Source organism: Narcine bancroftii, chromosome 14 (assembly GCF_036971445.1).
Source record: "Narcine bancroftii isolate sNarBan1 chromosome 14, sNarBan1.hap1, whole genome shotgun sequence".
In the NCBI taxonomy this organism is placed as follows: domain Eukaryota; kingdom Metazoa; phylum Chordata; class Chondrichthyes; order Torpediniformes; family Narcinidae; genus Narcine; species Narcine bancroftii.
In genome coordinates, this window is record NC_091482.1 from 12,425,122 (window position 1) to 12,447,385 (window position 22,264).

General features: G+C 45.7%; 1 protein-coding gene across 2 annotated transcripts in view; it reads left to right on the plus strand.

Annotated features, from left to right (window-relative positions):
- The window catches only part of gosr1 (golgi SNAP receptor complex member 1), a 69,110-nt gene extending 63,285 nt beyond the window's left edge, over positions 1-5,825 (plus strand). Inside the window, exon 9 of one of the 2 annotated variants that reach the window (XM_069910311.1) lies at positions 5,234-5,825. In XM_069910311.1, the coding sequence (XP_069766412.1) occupies positions 5,234-5,305 (72 nt within the window). In that variant the 3' untranslated portion in view covers positions 5,306-5,825. The remainder of the gene's footprint in view (positions 1-5,233) is intronic. The other variant, XM_069910312.1, reaches the window with a different exon arrangement.
- Positions 5,826-22,264: the final 16,439 nt, after the last annotated feature.

Below are 22,264 nucleotides of genomic sequence, written 5' to 3' on the forward strand. Positions count from 1 at the left end.
AGATAATTTTATTTCTCTAATAATACCTTAAGCATTCATGCTATAAATTGTGTGTACCCTTCTTGTCCAAACCCATTTTCAAAACACTTCAAAAGAAAAATAAACCTATTCTATAAGAGGGAGGGGTTGATTAATCTATTTCCTTTTATCCGCTCATACATCTGAATTAAAGCTCTCATAAATTTTTGTATGTTCCAAAGAAACCCCCCAGGCTCGCCCTGGCAATCACCCTTTGTTCATCCCCCTTGCACCCTTTCCATTGCTCTCATGGAGCGAGTTGAGAGGAATTCTCGTGATCATGTGGTTTCCTGAAAATCATTAAAATATTTTGAAGGAAAATGCATAATCAAACCTCACTTTCATAGAAACAATAATGAGGGAAGCATTTTCTTCCTCTGGATTATTTTAAATAAGATGTGAAAATGGTCATACAGTCCAATCCATCCAGTGCCAGTTCCTGGCTAACCCCATTTTGCATGGCAATTTGAAGGGGCCCTACTATCAGATCTCCCACCTCTTAACAGCGGTTAACCTTCCTGAACAAAGTTCGACACGACTGCAACTTAAGTAAAGAAAACATGCAGACGTCAAGTCCAAATGCAATAAAATAATGCAGTGCCCTAGATTACCACGACACCTTGATGTTGCAGGAATTTTAAATGTAGACATTCAAATTTAAAATGTTAAATTTGGGCATACAGCGCGGCCACGAGTCCCAAGTATTTTGTGGACACAAAGTAATTATTTGAAAAATAATTTCTTGGCTTTGTTTAAAGCTGTTGCATTGATTACAAACAACAGTAAAATAGACGGGCTGAAGCAACAAAGAATGAAAAACTATGCGAGTCACACGATAACTAGATCTGGAGGGCAAGGACATCATTACAGCAAGAGTTTGTTCTTCTGTCCGTGAATGATGCCAGGAGGGTGGGGTATATTGAGGCCGCGTGTAATTTAATATTTTTGTATTGCCAAAAAATTAAATCTCGTTTTCACTATAAATGACGTTAATGATGAAAAATGTAGGAACATTAGCTGTGAGAAATGCTTTACAATAATTTCAATTTGCATGGCCGGCACAATTGGTAACGGTTAGCTAAATGCTATTACAGCGCCAGCAGCCTGGGTTCGAATCCCATGCTGTCTGTAGGGAGTTTGTACATTCTCCCCATGTCTGCGTGGGCTCCCCCTAGGCACCCTGGTTTCCTCCCACAGTTCAAAATGTACTGGGGGGTGTTGTAGATCAGTTGGGTGTAAATGGGCAGCATGGTCTCATGGGCCGAAAGAGCTTATTACCGTGCCGAATGTTTAAATGTTTTAAATTTAAATGTAAAATTCCTGCAACATCAAGGTGTCATGATAATCTAGGGTGCTGCATTATTTTACTGCACGTGAACTTGACATTTGCATGTTTTCTTTACTTAAGTTGCAGTCGTGTCAAACTTTGTTCAGGAAGACTAAACCGCTGCTAAGAGGTGGGAGATCTGACAGTAGGGCCCTTTCAAATTGTTACGCAAAGTGGGGTTAGCCTGGAAATTGATGACCCAGGTATTTGGCTATTTGAAAGGGTCCAACCGGGTCAACCCGGTCAAAACTCAATTGGATCCCAAACCTACCTCAGAGATGGTCGGAAAACTAAGTAAACTTACCCGGACATCCTCCTCCAGCGATCTGAAAGAGGAAATGGCAGACCCGGTCATTCTGGTGATGTCAGCGGTTGCGTGAATGTGTCACAGGGAAACCCCTGGCTGGCTCAACGCAGGATGATATCGTTCTGCTGCCCCGAACGGGGGGAGGGATTGCTGCCTCCACACACCTCTCCGGTTCGCAGTGACGGCTCAACAGGGGAATCTGGGAGCAATGGCCACCTTCCTTACCCATAATCCCCTTCTAGTGGCGTGGGGCATTATGGGTAAGGAAGACGGCCATTGCTCCCGCATTGAGCAGTTGCTGCAAACCAGAGTGGCACCCTCCCCACCCCACCTCCATTTGCAGCAGTACCCCACCCCCCCGATCTTGGCAGCATCCTCACCCTCCCATTCACGGCAGTGGCTCATCACTGGGGGAAGGGGAATGACTGCCAGGAACAAGGGGGAATCTGACCAGGGTGGGGATGTGGTGGGTGTTTAGGAGATCTTCAAATCGAAAGGGATTCCTCTGTGACTGCGTGACTTTTCACTCACCACATCATTGCAGGGGCAAGGACCCCCCCCCCCCTAAAATTGCCAGGTTGGCTGATATTTGAAAGGTGCGTCCTGCCCACACGACCCAGTAATCTCAGCCGAGTCCCACTAGGGCTACCCGGACGTTGCAATTTGAAAGCACCTAGTGATTCAACAGATTTGAAGTCTAGCTATAACATAACGTGCTCATAGTTTAAAGGAAATAACTATAAAAATGCTGCTTCATTCATTGCAAATATTTTAATGCCATTTATTAGGCACCAATTGGCAAGAAAATTAATCTTTCCAGAATCTTCAAGGTCAGGCATGATGCTACACGTTTACCTCCAACATTAGCTTGCGTCCAGCCTAAACAGTCTCCTCGCAGATAACCAGCTGAGCGACTGAAGTGAAATGACCTTTGGCGCACTTTTGTATTTTCGCCAGCGGTCTGATGGCATTGATTTGATAACTAGCAGGAGGGGCTGAAGGTGTGAATGTGTCGAGATGTGTGGTGGAATCTGCATTGCTATAGTGCTTGAGGTGAATCTGTGCAGCCCCAGGTGGTGGAATGCAGATCATTAGACATGTGTAAGATGCAGAATCGAGGAATTCAGGGGCATCAGGAAATAGCACAGGAGTGTAAGTTTAAAGTAAAAACCCAGAAAGGCTGGAGGAACCCAGCAGGTCTCTCGCAGGAGATAAAGATACCTTACCGACATTACCGAAACGTTGGTAATGTCTGGACGCTGCGAGACCAGCTGAACTCCTCCAGGATTTCTATGTTTTGACTACAATCACAGTGTCTGCAGACTTTTGTGTTTCACAACTGCATAGATTGAGTGGGTCTAACAGCCAACATCTCTGGTTTCCGTTAGCTCCCTCCCCATCTATGTCTCTTTCCCTCTAGATCTGTTTCTCTCTCTCTCTCTCTCTCTCTCTCTCAATCCTTTTACTTCTCTTTCCCCCAGCTCTGCATTCACAGAGCAAACCCCCTCCCCCAATCAATTCTCATCTTGCCTCTCTCCTGTCCCCCTATCCTTATCCAATTAACACCTTCTCTTTATGGTCTATACACCTTCCCCTGCCTTTTCTTCCCTTCTCTCCAGCTTCTTTTTACCTCTGGTTCCTGCCTGCTTTTTAGTCACCCCTTGAAGAAGGGATCAGGGCCGAAACATCTTTACCTCCGATGGATGCTGTGAGACCAGCTGAGCTCCTTCAGCATTTGTGTTTTTACTACAATCACAGCATTTGCAGACTTTGATTTTATTTCAGGAATTTACGTTGGTTTATTTGTCATATTGTATCTACTACAGTGAGCAGGATTCTTCTGCAAGCAGTCTATAGGTTACCTCTACCATTCATACAGGAGATTTGGCTTTGACAGCAGATAAATGCTATCACCTTGTGCAGTCAGGCCAGTGAGTAGTTTCAATGCTTGTTGATACAAGATACATGATTATATTTTAAATTAATGTTTCATTATTAGCTTTGTTGTTTAGTGCTGCCTTTTGCATTTTATACACTCTTGTTTTAATTTTTTTGTTAACTGTTAATGCAAAATACTTTTGCAAAGTGAGGCCCACTTTCCCCATCTGGCCTGAGCCTATTACCAGCTTTGCACAGGCCTGGGCAGAGGAAAGTGAGGCCAAACTGTACCATCAGCACTGGAATGTGGAAGGCCTTGAAGAGCAAAGGACTTTCGTATTTCCTTACCAATAGAAGACCACTTCAGTCCGATTCTCAGAGCAATCCCACTTCTGCCAGTGACCTCTCTCTAATGTACTGAAGTCTCCTATCAGCCGCCGACATGAGGAGGCATTTTTTAACGGTGGTCAATTAACCAACCAACCAGCAACTATCTAGAACGTAGACCCTGAGGAAACCCATGCAACTACAGGGAGAACGAGCAAACTCCACTGGAGGTCAAGATTGCAGAAGTTGAAGGTGCAGCTCTATGTTCCATCCTGAGGTCGTAAAGCAGCAAAGTGCCAATGAGAAGGGAAATTAAATCTGAATTGAGATGAAGGCACAAGGAAAATGCTCGTGAGATAACCCCAGGAGGATATTTGGGTTTAAAATCAATAGGAACTGAAATGAATAGATTTGTTACATAATTTATCTCAAAGATATGGTGCAAGGTAAAAGAGATATCTGAATATAAATTAGAGGATAGCCCTTATAAGCCATGAGTGGGATAGATTGCAAAGTATTAAACTCAGTGCCTTCATGCTGCTTGAACCAATGGATAAAATTTCAGTGGATCGACTCAATCTATCGAACTAGGCTTGTTAAGTGCCTTACTGATCTGCCTTTCTGACGTTGTTTCAAGTGGAACACCAGTGATTACTCATTGGGGGTTTCCTGGACGCAGGCACCAATCCTGTCTGCTTCATTCCCCCGACGGTTTCCCGGCTCCAGACTCTGAATGCTTGTCTGGTCTGAGTCCCTGATGCCTGCTGGGAAGGATCCCCCCGGTTACATTGCGGTAGTACACAGAATGTCCTGCGTGGCAATATTTCCTTTCACCCAGGGGGATAACAGGAGGCTTCTTGATTCTCCCTGAGACATGAGATCTGCTTTAGTAAGTCGTCTTATTGTGGTTTGGCAATGTATTGTCAGTCATTAAACCACCTTGCGAACAAAATCTAAAACTTGCCTGTCATTTTTAATCAATTCTATTTGCCTATGCCAGGAATTTTATAATTTTTTACTTCTCAAAAAATGGCCAGCAGCATTTATAACATTAGCTTGCAAGTTATAATTGGGTTTGAAATGACTGAGGAAGAGGTGGCACATAAAATATATCACAGGATATGTGCTTTTTCTTAACCTGTGATAGTACCATCGTTATTGATTCAGGTAAAGTTTTGGAAACCTGTCTGCTGTAATGAGCTCTTATTTCCAGAAGCTAATGCATCTTTCTATAATAGAATGGATTTCTTTCTCCTCTCTGCATATTTTCCCTTTCATATGAAAAAAGGAACAGAGTTAACAATGGGATAAAGCTGCAAGAAAATGGTGAACACAAGACTACAGGAAGTACTCATTTTTAACGTTTGTTCCTCCAGCAGATGGAAAATCGGGAGTGTTCAATCAGTTGTGGAATTACCAAATTACCCAGAGTGCAGCAAAGGATGTAAACATTGGAAGAGTTTTTTTCTACATCCAAATGGAACTTTGTTTCTCCAAAAGATTTGAAAGAAATGGAAGCACAAATTTACCAATTAATGAGTTAATATTCATGGACGTGGGAAGGGAAACGCCTCTGGCTTACTGATTACTGAAATTTGTCGTGCTCTTACCAATAGGGAAATCAAGTTACCTGATCTTGCTTTAAAATTGGACATACAGCGCGGCCCATGAAACCTGTGCCCCCCCCCCCATTAACCCGATAGCACCCGCACATTTTGAGAAGTTGGAGGAAACCCACGCAGGTAAGGGGAGGACGTACAGACTCCTCATAGACAGTACCAGATTTGAACCCACTAACCGCTGCACTAACTGTACTGCCCTGAATAAGTAAATGATTATTTATAGTAAGCAAGTCATTTAATCATATAACCAGCCTCCAAGGCTGTATAGATTGGAAAATCAATTATTTTTCCATACTTTATGAAGCATCACGTGAAGTATAAAAATTATGCTTGGTAAAGATTTTGTAAGTCCGCAACCTTGGTGAATTGCTGCATTGCTGTACATGAGGGAATTAGAAATCTTAGCTTAACTTCTGCACACCGATTTTTTAAATTCTGAACATTTCCGCTTAAATGCTGTAAAATGCAGGGACACAAATTGGCCTGATGATTCTCAAAGTGGCCCTTGTGGTCTGTGATCTCTCTCAATGCAAATGAGGCCTGGGGCAGGGGCAGGGGAAGCACTTGATCTGGATTCCTCATCCGCATTGAGAAGGCCAATCTTGATCCATTGAAGTTTACTACGAGTCGTACAGGTGAAGGAAAACCAGTGGATCCAGTGGAATTTCCAGAAGTTCTTGATAAGTTCCCACCTCAGAGATTAGTGTGAAAAATTAAGTTTATCATCTGAATGCACAAATACAACTCAACGAAACATCATTATCCAGTCACTGGTGCAAAACATGCAGACACACAACCAGACATAACACATACAAACAGTGCATATGCAGGACAAGTATTGATATATACAAATAAATATTATTTCATAAATACGAGAGACCATGGTGTTGGGGTGATACGCTGGAATGAATTGAGAATTGATTGTCGGACATCAAACTGAGAAGGGATAAACAGGCATTTATCAGGGTGGCAGGCAGCAGCTATCAGGGTACTGCAGAGGTTTGTGCTTGGGGCCCACCCACTCACAGTATATCAGTCATGTAGACGAGGAAACTTTTAATATCTCCCTGCTTGCAAGGGTCGCAAAGCTGGAGTGGAATTTGAGCTATGAGGAGGCTTCCATGTGATTTAGACAAGTTGGAAGAGTGGCCAAATGCCGTGCAAAGTGGATCATAGAAACCATAGAACATTACAGCACAGAAACAGTCCCTTCGACCCTTTAGTCTGTGCCAAACTATCTTTCTGCCTAGTCCTACTGACCTGCACCTCGTCCATAGCCCTCCATCCCTCTCCCGTTCATGAACCTGTCCGAATTCTTCATCAATGTCAAAATTGAGCCCGCATTCACCACTTCAGCTGGCAGCTCGTTCCACACTCCCACCGCCCTCTCTGTGAAGAATTTCCCTCTAAACCTTTGCCCTTTCACCATGTTCTCTGGTATCTCACCTACCCTCTCTGGAAAAAGCCCACCTACATTTACTCTGTCTATACCCTTTATAAGGGTCATTTTACAATCCTTTATCAAATCTCCCCTCATTCTGATACACCTCAGGGGAAAAAGTCTGAAAAAAAATCATTATTCTCTGGTTCTAAAAACAAGGGTTATTAACTAAATGGTGATAGATTGGGAAAGGGGAATGGGTCCTTGTTCTCTAGTGGTTGAAAGGAAGAGTAAGGAGGACAAATGGTATGTTGGCCTTCATTGCAAAAGGATTTGAGTGGAAGGGCAAGGATGTCTTGAGGCTGTACAGGACCCTGGCGAGACACCATGGAGGGCAACCTGCTTCTTAACTGAGGAAAGATGATCTTCTCATGGAGTGAGTGAATGGAAAGTTCCTGAGGTCGCGAGGTTGACGTAAAGAGAGATCGATTCAGTTAGGTTTTGTAATCACTGGAGCATAAGAAAATGAAGAGGAATTTCATAGAAATCTATAAAATTCTAACAGGACTAGATAGATGATCCTGGTGTTCTGGCCATTGATGTAAAAGCAGGCCCTATGTTCTCAGTCAGCATCAAGCTGTAGTGATTCAACATGTGTAAATAAGCTATGGAATATTTTGCAGAAGCAAGAATCCATACATAGCAATTAGGCTGAATGCCAGGAATTAGGTTTCTGCTTAGCATTGTAATGCAATGGATAACCTGAAGTCACAGAACACTTCAGCACAGAAAACAGGCAATTCGGCCCTTCTTGTCTGCACTGAAACGTCATTCCACTAGTCCCACTGAACTACACCCATTCCATAACCCTCCAGACCTCTCCCATCCATGTATCTCACCAATTTATTCTTAGAACTTAAGAATGAGCCCACATTTACTGCGTCAGATGGCAGCTTGGCCCACACTCCCACCACTCTCTGTGAGGAAGTTCCCCCTTTCGCCCTAAAATCATGTCCTCTTGTACTTATCTCTCTAATCGAAGTGGAAAGAACCTACTCACATTTACTCTTGTCAAGACCCTTCATAATTTGGTAAACCTCTATCAAATTTCCCCTCATTCTTCTTCATTCCAAGGAATAAAGTCCTAACCGGTTTAATCTTTCCCTGTAACTCAACAGACCCAGAAACATCCTAGTAAATCTTCTCTGCATGCTTACAATCTTACTGATATCCTTCATGTAGTTTGACAAATTTGCTTACTTAGTGTTTAGCATTTTACAGTTGTCTTTAGAAGAAAAAGAGCAGGGGCCAAGGGTTAGTTGCCCATTCAGCAGACTGCATACATATTGCATCACAAGACTGGATAAATGGTCCCTATATTTTTATCATTTGCAGTAACTACCAACTATTAAGGGCAAGGAAGTGAGCTAGTGCATATAGATGTCAACAGCATATAAACAGGCCCTTCAGCCCACTGAGTCCATGCCAGCCTACCATCCATTTATACTATGTTGACAGGATCAGAAGTCAGGATTGAATGCAGGTCTTCAGAACTGTCAAGCAGCAGGTGCACTAGCCTAAATAAGACCACTCTAAATAAGGCCATCGTACCACAACCGATCCGATATGACTAAGGGAAATATATTGGCCAGGATATTGACAGTATACTCTTAGCTGTTTTAGTTAATACAATAGAATTAATGTAATTACAAGTAAAAAAGAGCCTTGGTTTGAATCCTGGGAAGTATGGCACCTTTAACACTCTAACACTGCCTGGATATTTGTGTGACTGTCGAGCTTTTGTGATCAAGCCTTTAAAATGGGTCTTAAACCATGACCTTCTGACTCAGGAATGCCAAAGCTACCAACCATGCCACAGATGTGAATCGGTTGGGGCAGCAGAAAGTGTGTGGCAGTAACATGACATAAATAGGTATCACGTCCTTATGTTAAATTTCGAGAAGACGGCTTTTGTGATGGTTTAGATCAATTATATCCAGAGAGTATTCCCAAACTCCTCAACTTAAAAGCTTTGCTTCTTTGTCAGAATTACATATCATTAATCAAAGTTGTGCAGGTCAGATAAACATAACCTTGGTTCTGCCTTGGGGAGCAAGGAACTGCTTTGGAATCTAATGCTTTATGTGCTAAAGTCACAGAGTGGGGACAATGATCGATGCTGTGCGGATGAGGAGAAATACGGCAATAGTTAGCATAGAGCAGCGTGGGTAACATAGGTCAGCGCAATGCTATTACAGTCCCAGTGACCCGGGTGCTGTCTGTATGGAGTTTATACGTTCTCCCCCTGTCCAAATGGGTTTCCTCCCAGTGCTCTGGGTTCCTCTCACCATTCTCTCTGTATTACATAGTCAGATTGTTTACATTTCTTTATTGTTTACATGAGCACATGAAGTACATTTTTTCACTATCAATGAATGGTAATTCCGCAGGAAAAAGGAATCTCAGGGTTGTGTGTGGTGTCATTCATGTTCTCTGATAATAAATCCAAATTCTGCCACTCACCTGCATACGAGGGGAAGGTTACAGTAGTTAATTAATCTACCCGCTGAATATCTTTGGAACATGGGAGGAACCCAGAGGCAACCCATGCAGCCAACCAGGAGCATATGCAAACTGCATACCTACAGAGGTTGTACCTGGCTCACCAGCTGCATCCCTTCAAATATTTAGAGAAGCTCTCCCAGATATATCTTCAAATGGACTATCCTTTTCCAGACACGTGTAAATATCTGGCTTATCAGAGGGCAGCTCAATCCTCACCTGGTAAACCTTTTATTGATCACACCTGTGAACCAAGCCCTTGGATCATCTGGATGCCAAATGACTCACTTACAACATATTGACAACACCTGCCAGAATATTAACTTTCTCATCAGTTCTATGCATTGAGATGCAACGTGACCATTGGCCTCAACTTAAATTTGGGCTGGAACCTGCAAACTGTGGTCAGAAAACAGAAGGTAAGCTTATGTTTTTGTATGATTCTGAGATGCTGTGGTCTGCTCTGTTGTACCATGGATTTGGATTGTGTGACTTTGTTTTAAATTTAATACTCCAGTCACCATTATTCTCTGAAAAGTTTGGTCAAATGTGAGAAACACTGATCTCTAACTTAATCGTTTCAGTAGTGAGCCCACAAATCTATTGGGCTTCTGAGCATTGGATTTCAGTAGCTTTCAACTCTGTTCCCATTGATTGTGATTCTCCAGGCGCCCGTTGTTTCAGGTTGGGCCCTGCACGGTTTAACTCGGACTGACTGGCCATGCCCTGCACGGTTTAACTCGGACTGACTGGCCATGCCCTGCACGGTTTAACTCGGACTGACTGGCCATGCCCTGCACGGTTTAACTCGGACTGACTGGCCATGCCCTGCACGGTTTAGCTCGGACTGACTGGCCATGCCCTGCACGGTTTAGCTCGGACTGACTGGCCATGCCCTGCACGGTTTAGCTCGGACTGACTGGCCATGCCCTGCACGGATTAGCTCGGACTGAGTGGCCATGCCCTGCACGGTTTAGCTCGGACTGAGTGGCCATGCCCTGCACGGTTTAGCTCGGACTGACTGGCCATGCCCTGCACGGTTTAGCTCGGACTGACTGGCCATGCCCTGCACGGTTTAGCTCGGACTGACTGGCCATGCCCTGCACGGTTTAGCTCGGACTGACTGGCCATGCCCTGCACGGTTTAGCTCGGACTGACTGGCCATGCCCTGCACGGTTTAGCTCGGACTGACTGGCCATGCCCTGCACGGTTTAGCTCGGACTGACTGGCCATGCCCTGCACGGTTTAGCTCGGACTGACTGGCCATGCCCTGCACGGTTTAGCTCGGACTGACTGGCCATGCCCTGCACGGTTTAGCTCGGACTGACTGGCCATGCCCTGCACGGTTTAGCTCGGACTGACTGGCCATGCCCTGCACGGTTTAGCTCGGACTGACTGGCCATGCCCTGCACGGTTTAGCTCGGACTGACTGGCCATGCCCTGCACGGTTTAGCTCGGACTGACTGGCCATGCCCTGCACGGTTTAGCTCGGACTGACTGGCCATGCCCTGCACGGTTTAGCTCGGACTGACTGGCCATGCCCTGCACGGTTTAGCTCGGACTGACTGGCCATGCCCTGCACGGTTTAGCTCGGACTGACTGGCCATGCCCTGCACGGTTTAGCTCGGACTGACTGGCCATGCCCTGCACGGTTTAGCTCGGACTGACTGGCCATGCCCTGCACGGTTTAGCTCGGACTGACTGGCCATGCCCTGCACGGTTTAGCTCGGACTGACTGGCCATGCCCTGCACGGTTTAGCTCGGACTGACTGGCCATGCCCTGCACGGTTTAGCTCGGACTGACTGGCCATGCCCTGCACGGTTTAGCTCGGACTGACTGGCCATGCCCTGCACGGTTTAGCTCGGACTGACTGGCCATGCCCTGCACGGTTTAGCTCGGACTGACTGGCCATGCCCTGCACGGTTTAGCTCGGACTGACTGGCCATGCCCTGCACGGTTTAGCTCGGACTGACTGGCCATGCCCTGCACGGTTTAGCTCGGACTGACTGGCCATGCCCTGCACGGTTTAGCTCGGACTGACTGGCCATGCCCTGCACGGTTTAGCTCGGACTGACTGGCCATGCCCTGCACGGTTTAGCTCGGACTGACTGGCCATGCCCTGCACGGTTTAGCTCGGACTGACTGGCCATGCCCTGCACGGTTTAGCTCGGACTGACTGGCCATGCCCTGCACGGTTTAGCTCGGACTGACTGGCCATGCCCTGCACGGTTTAGCTCGGACTGACTGGCCATGCCCTGCACGGTTTAGCTCGGACTGACTGGCCATGCCCTGCACGGTTTAGCTCGGACTGACTGGCCATGCCCTGCACGGTTTAGCTCGGACTGACTGGCCATGCCCTGCACGGTTTAGCTCGGACTGACTGGCCATGCCCTGCACGGTTTAGCTCGGACTGACTGGCCATGCCCTGCACGGTTTAGCTCGGACTGACTGGCCATGCCCTGCACGGTTTAGCTCGGACTGACTGGCCATGCCCTGCACGGTTTAGCTCGGACTGACTGGCCATGCCCTGCACGGTTTAGCTCGGACTGACTGGCCATGCCCTGCACGGTTTAGCTCGGACTGACTGGCCATGCCCTGCACGGTTTAGCTCGGACTGACTGGCCATGCCCTGCACGGTTTAGCTCGGACTGACTGGCCATGCCCTGCACGGTTTAGCTCGGACTGACTGGCCATGCCCTGCACGGTTTAGCTCGGACTGACTGGCCATGCCCTGCACGGTTTAGCTCGGACTGACTGGCCATGCCCTGCACGGTTTAGCTCGGACTGACTGGCCATGCCCTGCACGGTTTAGCTCGGACTGACTGGCCATGCCCTGCACGGTTTAGCTCGGACTGACTGGCCATGCCCTGCACGGTTTAGCTCGGACTGACTGGCCATGCCCTGCACGGTTTAGCTCGGACTGACTGGCCATGCCCTGCACGGTTTAGCTCGGACTGACTGGCCATGCCCTGCACGGTTTAGCTCGGACTGACTGGCCATGCCCTGCACGGTTTAGCTCGGACTGACTGGCCATGCCCTGCACGGTTTAGCTCGGACTGACTGGCCATGCCCTGCACGGTTTAGCTCGGACTGACTGGCCATGCCCTGCACGGTTTAGCTCGGACTGACTGGCCATGCCCTGCACGGTTTAGCTCGGACTGACTGGCCATGCCCTGCACGGTTTAGCTCGGACTGACTGGCCATGCCCTGCACGGTTTAGCTCGGACTGACTGGCCATGCCCTGCACGGTTTAGCTCGGACTGACTGGCCATGCCCTGCACGGTTTAGCTCGGACTGACTGGCCATGCCCTGCACGGTTTAGCTCGGACTGACTGGCCATGCCCTGCACGGTTTAGCTCGGACTGACTGGCCATGCCCTGCACGGTTTAGCTCGGACTGACTGGCCATGCCCTGCACGGTTTAGCTCGGACTGACTGGCCATGCCCTGCACGGTTTAGCTCGGACTGACTGGCCATGCCCTGCACGGTTTAGCTCGGACTGACTGGCCATGCCCTGCACGGTTTAGCTCGGACTGACTGGCCATGCCCTGCACGGTTTAGCTCGGACTGACTGGCCATGCCCTGCACGGTTTAGCTCGGACTGACTGGCCATGCCCTGCACGGTTTAGCTCGGACTGACTGGCCATGCCCTGCACGGTTTAGCTCGGACTGACTGGCCATGCCCTGCACGGTTTAGCTCGGACTGACTGGCCATGCCCTGCACGGTTTAGCTCGGACTGACTGGCCATGCCCTGCACGGTTTAGCTCGGACTGACTGGCCATGCCCTGCACGGTTTAGCTCGGACTGACTGGCCATGCCCTGCACGGTTTAGCTCGGACTGACTGGCCATGCCCTGCACGGTTTAGCTCGGACTGACTGGCCATGCCCTGCACGGTTTAGCTCGGACTGACTGGCCATGCCCTGCACGGTTTAGCTCGGACTGACTGGCCATGCCCTGCACGGTTTAGCTCGGACTGACTGGCCATGCCCTGCACGGTTTAGCTCGGACTGACTGGCCATGCCCTGCACGGTTTAGCTCGGACTGACTGGCCATGCCCTGCACGGTTTAGCTCGGACTGACTGGCCATGCCCTGCACGGTTTAGCTCGGACTGACTGGCCATGCCCTGCACGGTTTAGCTCGGACTGACTGGCCATGCCCTGCACGGTTTAGCTCGGACTGACTGGCCATGCCCTGCACGGTTTAGCTCGGACTGACTGGCCATGCCCTGCACGGTTTAGCTCGGACTGACTGGCCATGCCCTGCACGGTTTAGCTCGGACTGACTGGCCATGCCCTGCACGGTTTAGCTCGGACTGACTGGCCATGCCCTGCACGGTTTAGCTCGGACTGACTGGCCATGCCCTGCACGGTTTAGCTCGGACTGACTGGCCATGCCCTGCACGGTTTAGCTCGGACTGACTGGCCATGCCCTGCACGGTTTAGCTCGGACTGACTGGCCATGCCCTGCACGGTTTAGCTCGGACTGACTGGCCATGCCCTGCACGGTTTAGCTCGGACTGACTGGCCATGCCCTGCACGGTTTAGCTCGGACTGACTGGCCATGCCCTGCACGGTTTAGCTCGGACTGACTGGCCATGCCCTGCACGGTTTAGCTCGGACTGACTGGCCATGCCCTGCACGGTTTAGCTCGGACTGACTGGCCATGCCCTGCACGGTTTAGCTCGGACTGACTGGCCATGCCCTGCACGGTTTAGCTCGGACTGACTGGCCATGCCCTGCACGGTTTAGCTCGGACTGACTGGCCATGCCCTGCACGGTTTAGCTCGGACTGACTGGCCATGCCCTGCACGGTTTAGCTCGGACTGACTGGCCATGCCCTGCACGGTTTAGCTCGGACTGACTGGCCATGCCCTGCACGGTTTAGCTCGGACTGACTGGCCATGCCCTGCACGGTTTAGCTCGGACTGACTGGCCATGCCCTGCACGGTTTAGCTCGGACTGACTGGCCATGCCCTGCACGGTTTAACTTGGTGTGGAGGCCCAGGGTTTGGAGCTTGTTGATTAGTCCTGAGGGAGTAATGGTGTTGAATGCTGAGCTGTGGTCGATGAAAAGCAGCCATGCGTATGAGTTGCTGTCTTGTAGGTGATCCAGGGCTGAGTGATACTGTATCTGCTGTGGAACGATTTGTGATGATGGGTGAAATGCAGTGGGTCCAGTCCTTTGCTTAGGTATTTGTTAATTCTGGCCAGCCTCTCAAAGCATTTTGTCACAGTTAGTGGTTCCGGGCGATAGTCACTGAGGCAGCTCACTCCGCTCTTCCTGGACACCGGGATGATTGATGCCCTTTTGAAGCAGATGGGAACCTCCGACTGCAGCAGACAGATTGAAAGTGAATACTGTGGATTATTAAGTTTGATGCAGTTATTTGACAACTTCAAATCATTGATTGCCCATCAGAAAGATTTTTTAAAATTATTTCCTTTATCCTTTTCTAAAATATGAATTGAAAGTTAAAGTTTCTCATTTTGAGTTAATAAAACAACATAATTTTTTTCTGTTGAGGGGAGTCATTTTTTTTCTAATATACATTGTGCAGGGAGCTAATTCTCTGCCCTCTCAGTTCACCTCTCCCCTATCAAAGTATTTAATTTGGTCCCAGATATTTAAATTTAGACATGGGTAACAGGCCATTTTGGCCTACAAGTCCTTGCCACCCAATTTGCTCCCCATTAACCTACACCCCCAGTATGTTTTGAACAGTGGAAGGGAAACTGGAGCACCCCCACCCCAGGGAAAACCCACACAGATACGGGGAGAGCTCCCTACACAAATCACGGGGTTTGAACTCCGGGCACGATGGCTGGAGTTGTAAAGGTGTTGCATCGACCGTACTGCCCAAATTCCTTTACCCTACTTTACGAAGAATGAGGAGGGGGCCTGTAAGTTCTCCTATCTGTTTAGTTGCATGATGTTATCATCCAAATTTTTAAGGACTGCGTTGTCAGGAGCGTGCAGTGTGGTGTTTGTAACTGGAAACCATAAGTTTGTACTATTTAAACAAAATATATCCAACATTGTGGATGGAGCAGCAATTCTATTCATTCTGCAAATTAAAAAAATCCTGTGAATTTTATTATTGTAACAGTGGTTTGCACAATGTCACATTCACCTCCAAGCAACAAGTGGAGTAATTGTTATCATGTAAGTGTGGGCATGAGGAAGAAGAGAGATTTAATTCCGTCTATTTGAATGATGGGCGTTCAAATACCCCCAGTTACATTGCAGAAAAGATTCTGAACACTGAAGAATCCACTATCATGACTTTTGGGGGAAAGGCGCAGACTGTAACAGTGAAAATGGTTTTGAGTGGAGTTGCCACACCAGCTGTCCCCAGAGTTCTGGGAATGATCACTTCAAAGTGCATTGAGAAAGTTGTCCCTTTTGGAATTCTGCCCCCTAGAGGCTGCTTTTAAAGGATTTTGCTTTTGATTTTTTTTTCCCTTGCCGTTTGAGTCAAAGCTCGTCTGTGTGGAATTTGCAGTTTTTACCCTCCAAGTGTGTGGGTTTGCCTTCAGAGATCTAATCTCCTCCCAGATCTCAAAGATCTGATGTTAGACTGTAAATTTGCCTCAGTGGTTGGACCCAGAAGAATGGATGTACAGGCGAGGAAAATATTACAGGGGACTAATACGATTGGGAGCTGACAAGACTGACTTGGGCAAACGACCTCATGTATTGTGAGGATTCCATTGCTTTGTACAGCAATTTCTGAATAGCTGGGTCTGTGGCAAAGGGAAGGGATTTTGTGACCACTGTTTGGTCATAACATTGGTCATAACATTGGTCTCCTGTAACGTTTTCTCTCCTGTATCCCATTCTTCAGCAGCTAATTAAATGTCTTTGGGATGAGGGAGGAAACTGGATCTCCGAAAGGGAAACCCATACAGTTGAAAGGAAAACTTGCAAACCCCTCACAAACAGCATCTGGAGATAGGATTGAACCTGGCTCACTGGAGAGGTGTACTCGTCCAAATTCCAGTGCCTTTAGAAAGAAAACCTGTGGGCAAACAGTTTCAATTCACACCATTCCTGATGCACTGTGGAAGGGCAATCTTTGCAAGTTTTCTCTGCGTCTCAGCATTTCACCGTGCTTGTGGGAGACTGGACTTAGTCTGAAACAGTGTGTCCCCCACCCCCCCCCGCCCCTATTATTCCAGTTTACAAAATTTGCTCCACCTGGATTATTAAAGAGTTAACAAGTTGCGGGTGGGTTCGAGACAGCTTAAGATATTTAACATTTTTACCATCTGCCTTTATTTGAGGATTAAAGTAGCTGCAACCAGAGTCTGAATAGAAAGAAATATAAATCACCTTTAAATCATGTAGATTCCAGAGGTTATGGGGGTTATTTATGACTCTCTCTCTCTTACTTTATAATTATACTCCAATGTAATTAAATTGTCTGACTCTTTTCCACATTCCTTTTTTTAATATAACCTTCATTTTTCTTTTAACACCATTTGTGGTGCACTGTTAGCCAGAATCAGACACGCGCAAAGATAAAGACTCCACAACAGGCTTTAATCCACAAAGATTTCCACAGAGCCAGGCTGGCTGTGGCTGCAGCAACTCTGAGGCCTCGGGAGGCTGGCAAGGCTTGTATCCCAGAGGGTGATTGACACCTGACTGGGTGGGGCTTGATCCATTCAGGCCAACTGATTGACAGCCGGCCAGGTGTTGTCCTGTCCCCTTACACTCCTGCAGGTACAGAGGTTGCCCCCTGCAGTAGGCCGGTGGTGTACCACCACACCAGTCATGTATAACGTCTGGCAATGCGGTTCAGTAAGGGGTTTGAGATTTTCTCCTCACTATTTTCTTATTTGCATTAGATTTTTTTTCTTTAAAAAAAGTATACTTTTTAGAATATGAATTATGGATATGATTTACAATTGATGTATGTTAGTGTTATGCGGAATATCTTGTTTAGTTTGTAACTATCCATAATCATTGAATTATTCCTTTTGGATAAGTCATTTATTAAAATCAATACAAATATTTTAAAAAGAAATAAAATATCATGTAGGATGAAAAGATGATGAAATTAAGAAGGAGCAAACAGAATGGGAAACGTACAAGATTTCAGAAATGTTCCCTTCTGAAGGAATGAGGCTTGTGCCAGAGTTTTGGGGTCCTCTGGACTCGTAACAGGCTGCACACTTGTAAATGTTAACTTTCAGGGCTCTAGAAGTTGTTCATAGTTATCTTTTAAAACATGTTGGAAATTCATTTATGACTGAATGCCCTGGGCATCCATCAGTGTCTTCAGAAGGAAACCTGTCGGCAAACAGGCCAAACTCTCACCGTTGCACTGGTTTCAGTGTGTGGTGGAACGCGGCACTGCGGGCATGTCCTGCCTGGGCTGGGCAGGCTGGCCCGCCTTCTGTACCTGTAGCCCCTCCCCATAAGATCCTCCAATAAAGGCCGAGAGCCCTAGTCGACTCCCTCGTACCTGCCTTGGACGTGAGACAGCAGCATGTCGAGGCAAGTCTGGGTCTTCAGATCAATCAAGCCTTTGACTACCTGCTTCGTGCCTGCGAGAGGTCATCGATCGCGCCACAAAGTGGCTGAAGTGGTGAAGAAGCAGCCTTTGGCTTGTGTTTAATTATGCTTGTAGCGATGTCCAAAGTTGTTGCCAGACGTGTTCTGTTGAAACCGTGAACCTCCAAACTGAACCTTTCACAAAGTCTGCTCTAGATTGATCAGATTCAGGTTGTGGAAGGTAACTGTTAAGGCAGTTAATACCTATTTTTGTTTCAGGTGTCCAGTATTTACCCTTCTTTCAGAGCAATGAAGTTTAATCAATGATTTAGAAGGTTTAAAATTTTATTAGTATATTGGCAGGACATAGCAGCAAAGCTTTGACATTTTTATTAATGCAAGTCAAATGTAATTCCCAAATAGCAAACATGCAAGTTACATTTTATTTCATCCCATGCAAACTCGTATCCAAAAAAATGTGCACAGTTCTTCTTACTAATGTAATAAAATGAACATTTTAACTCACCAAGGGAAAGACACCAGCAGGTTCATGCTTTAATGGGGGTCTTGTATGAATTTAGTCACAGAAGATTTGGTCGTACAACTTTGTGGATCAGAAATTCTAATGCTGTACATTACCATAAACATGATGGGATGAAACAAAACCCACATTGAAGATGAAATATTTTCTATAGCACATGTGGAGATCTGTGTTTAAATTGGAGGAAATGACCCAATGCAATATGGCTTGGAAATGAAATATAAAATGCTTGCTAGTGGCAACCGCCAAGTAATACCGTTGTGGGCAATAATCTATCAAATCAGAATGTAAGAAAATATGGTATTTAATCTACCAGTATCTATGGAAGTGGCTCCTGCCTCAATACTGTGATTCAAGCAGTGGACTTTGTATAACAAAGATTTTGGGCTTGAGCCCCTTCATCAAAATTGGAGAAAAATGTCAGACTTTTTGGTGCTCATACCTTGAATGAAGAGCTTAAGCCCCAAGATATTGGTTCTTTATTATACAAAGTACACAGTTTCGCCTGCTGAATTTCTCCAGCATTGTTCTTACTGCAGTCACGGTGTCCACAGACTACTGTGTTACTTATACCTGTGATTCATGCATCATGTATAAAGAGCATCTTGAAAAGACTGAGAAGCTATCGTTTATCACACATTTTTGGCAGCTTCATCACAGTTCCCAAGGTTTTGAATGTTTCAAAATAAATCAAGATCATTCCTGTCAACTGTTCGTTGAATTATGACATTCATTTCAGGTGTAGAGTAATTGTAAGGCTTTTAGCAAAAGAAATGGGAATATGCTCCAAATGTAGCAATGCTATCCAACATGATGGTAGTGTCGCATTTCCCAGCAAAACTGAGTTGGATTATTAAGTTATCTTTCTAATAACTTTCATAAGCAAAAACAAACAAGCCTTGTCTCACTTTTCTCTCTAACAGATCCTTCTCCACGTCTCCAACCTTCTGTCCAGGACTATCACTTCTTTGCCCATCCTCAGCTTCTACCACCTGTCTGATATACCATGCAAATACATATACCATTCAAATACAATAAAATCCCCATTATCTGGAATTCAAGCAATCAGCAAAAAAATCACAGAAAATAAATAGATGAAAAATACAAGTTTAAAATTGGCACCCCCTAGTGGTTAGTTTGTAAGTCCACACAACACAATCTCAAACAACCAGCAAGTTCACTTATCTGGCATCTAACAATTTCCCCCATGGGTGTCAGATACTGAGGGTTTTGCTGTATTGTAAAATGATCATTAGTGAAAGCCAAACTTGGGCTCTGAAAACAGTGTGACAGTACAGAAGAGAAGATTGAAGTGGGTGGGGGGTGAAGAAATTACTCCAGAAACCTTAAGGACAAACAGCCCAGACTGTAAAATAGCAAGAGGGAGTGCAGTGATGGTTGACCAGACAGAGTCCTGGGACTGCTACAAGTCCAAAAATCTGGATGGTCTGGGGATTGAGTTGGTTCAAGTTTTCTGGATTCTTGGGTAGTATTTTTAAAAAATTCAAGAGATGAACATATAAATTTTGATAGTTTATTCACCAGTAAATGCCACTCACTTCAATGCTCAAAATGAGCAGTTTTAAATAAAAATAAAGCCGACAAGTATAGTCACTTGTTCCTGCCACAAACACAAACAAAAGCTTGTTAAATTTAAAGGGTTTGAGAGTTTTCAAAAGTCCAAATTCTAGGCTGGCCAAAATTTCTAGCATCTGGAGTTTTGGACTTAAACTGTACAAAGGGAGATGGTTAACTTTCTTGTGTTTTGGGATCAGTGGTAAGAATGGCGAACCGATGTGGCTAGCTGGAGCACCTCAAATGAGAGTCCAGTCTCCAAATACAGGGCAATTGGGCCTGAGATGAGGAGAAATCTCTGCACTGAGTTGGAAAATTAATTATCGCAGAGGTGAAGTTGCTGAATATATTTAAGAGCATTCCTAGATCCAAGAATATTGAGAGGGAACACTCAGATGATCAGCGATGATTGTTTGAATGGTATATCAGACAGGTGATGGAAGCTGAGGATGGGCAAATAGGTGATGATCCTGGACAGAAGGTTGGAGATGTGGAGAGACCAATGGGAGGAGGATCTGTTAGAGAAGTGAGAGCAAGAGGAGGTAATGAGGAGATGGAAACAGTGGGGATCTAAAACAGGAAAAATCGATGATCAATTTGAGGCTGTCAGAGGGAATATGATGTGTTGTTCCTCAAGCCTGCATTTGGCCTCAGCTTAGCAATGGATGAGGCTGAGGACAAATCTTTCTGTGTGGGAAGGGGAATTGGTTAGCAACCAGGAGTTTGGGCCTATGGACGGAAGGTGGGCATTCGGCCAAGTGGTTCTTCAGTCTTGAGTTATTCACTACTGTTAGCTCAAAAACAACTGTAAGCTTTCTCTCATCCTACTCAATACTGATATGTTAAAATAGTTTTTACATCAGGTTGCAATGACCAGTATCATTCTGCACCAATATTATCAATGAGTCTCTACAACAGTTGGTCAATCCTGCAATCCACATCCTGAAAGCAAATTGGAAAAGCTTAAGCAGAAACGGTTTGTTTTTCAAGAAATGGAGGCGAGCTCAAGGCTGTAGTTGGGGCTCGTTGGCATAAGCAAGTGGCAAGCATGAAGTAAACAATACAATCAGCCAACCACAGGTCTACTTGCTGTCCAAATGATTAAAAAGGAGGGTGTCTGCAGACACTGCCAAGAAGTGCGTCACCAATTCTCCAACAGCAACCTTAATTGAAATTTTTAAGATGTACGTTGCCAGAAAAGGGCAGCAAATAACCACTTCTATTTCCACAGATTGGAAGGAGACATCATTTATATTAATGGGGGGAAAGCAATTTAATTGCATCAACTTAGCCATCATTAAAAATTACTGCAATTAAGGAAGGTCCTTCAAATGTTCCCACAATTAATTTGTCGTCAATTCAAGGAAACACAGATTTGATTTTTCTGCATGGTTCTCTTAAGTTAATTCCACATATTTGCATGACTGATGGTGTTGGTGAATTTTATTGGAATTTTCCAACAAATGACCATATATTTATCTTTAATAACTCAAAATCAATTCCTATTCTTGCTGTAAATGTTCGATTTCTGAACCATTGTTTTACCCAGCCTCTGACTCAAAAGGAATGTGGTGGGAAAATTGATTCTTCTGCAAGAAATTTCTCCACTTCAAAAGAAAATGATGAATTTTTAAAAAATCAATAAGGTCTTGAATTGCCAGGCAAGTAATGGTCCTTCAAGCTGGCGATAACTTTTTGAGTGCAATCTTGCATTTTGTGACAACAAATGATAATGTGCAGAAATATTTGAACAACACTTGTTCGGTTGGTGATTGCAGCCACAGAAACAAGGATGATATAACATCAAACATGATAATAAGTTCACATCCACAGATATCTGATACCCTTTAGTTTACCTTAATGTGTTCACTTTCCACAAGCTAATAGAAATCATTTTGTTCATCAAAAGTTTTTTTTAAAGAAAACCCCACAAGTTACCAGAACTACTGCTGCCATCCTGGGTAACTAGTTGTGTAAACATTGGTTCCAATCTCTTCATTTTTCAGATTCATTCATCTCTTCTATGGTGTAATTTGTACTTTTGTTACTGGCAAGTTTTAGCTACGTAGACAGTCCCGATGATTTGTATAGAGAACCAAAATCACTTGAAGAGTTTTTGTGGAAAAGGGTTTGTAATCATATCTAAAAATGCTGAGATGTTTCTCTGGTTGCAGGCGCATGCACGCGTACCATTCCTGATCAAGGCTCTGCAGAGCTGTCCTCT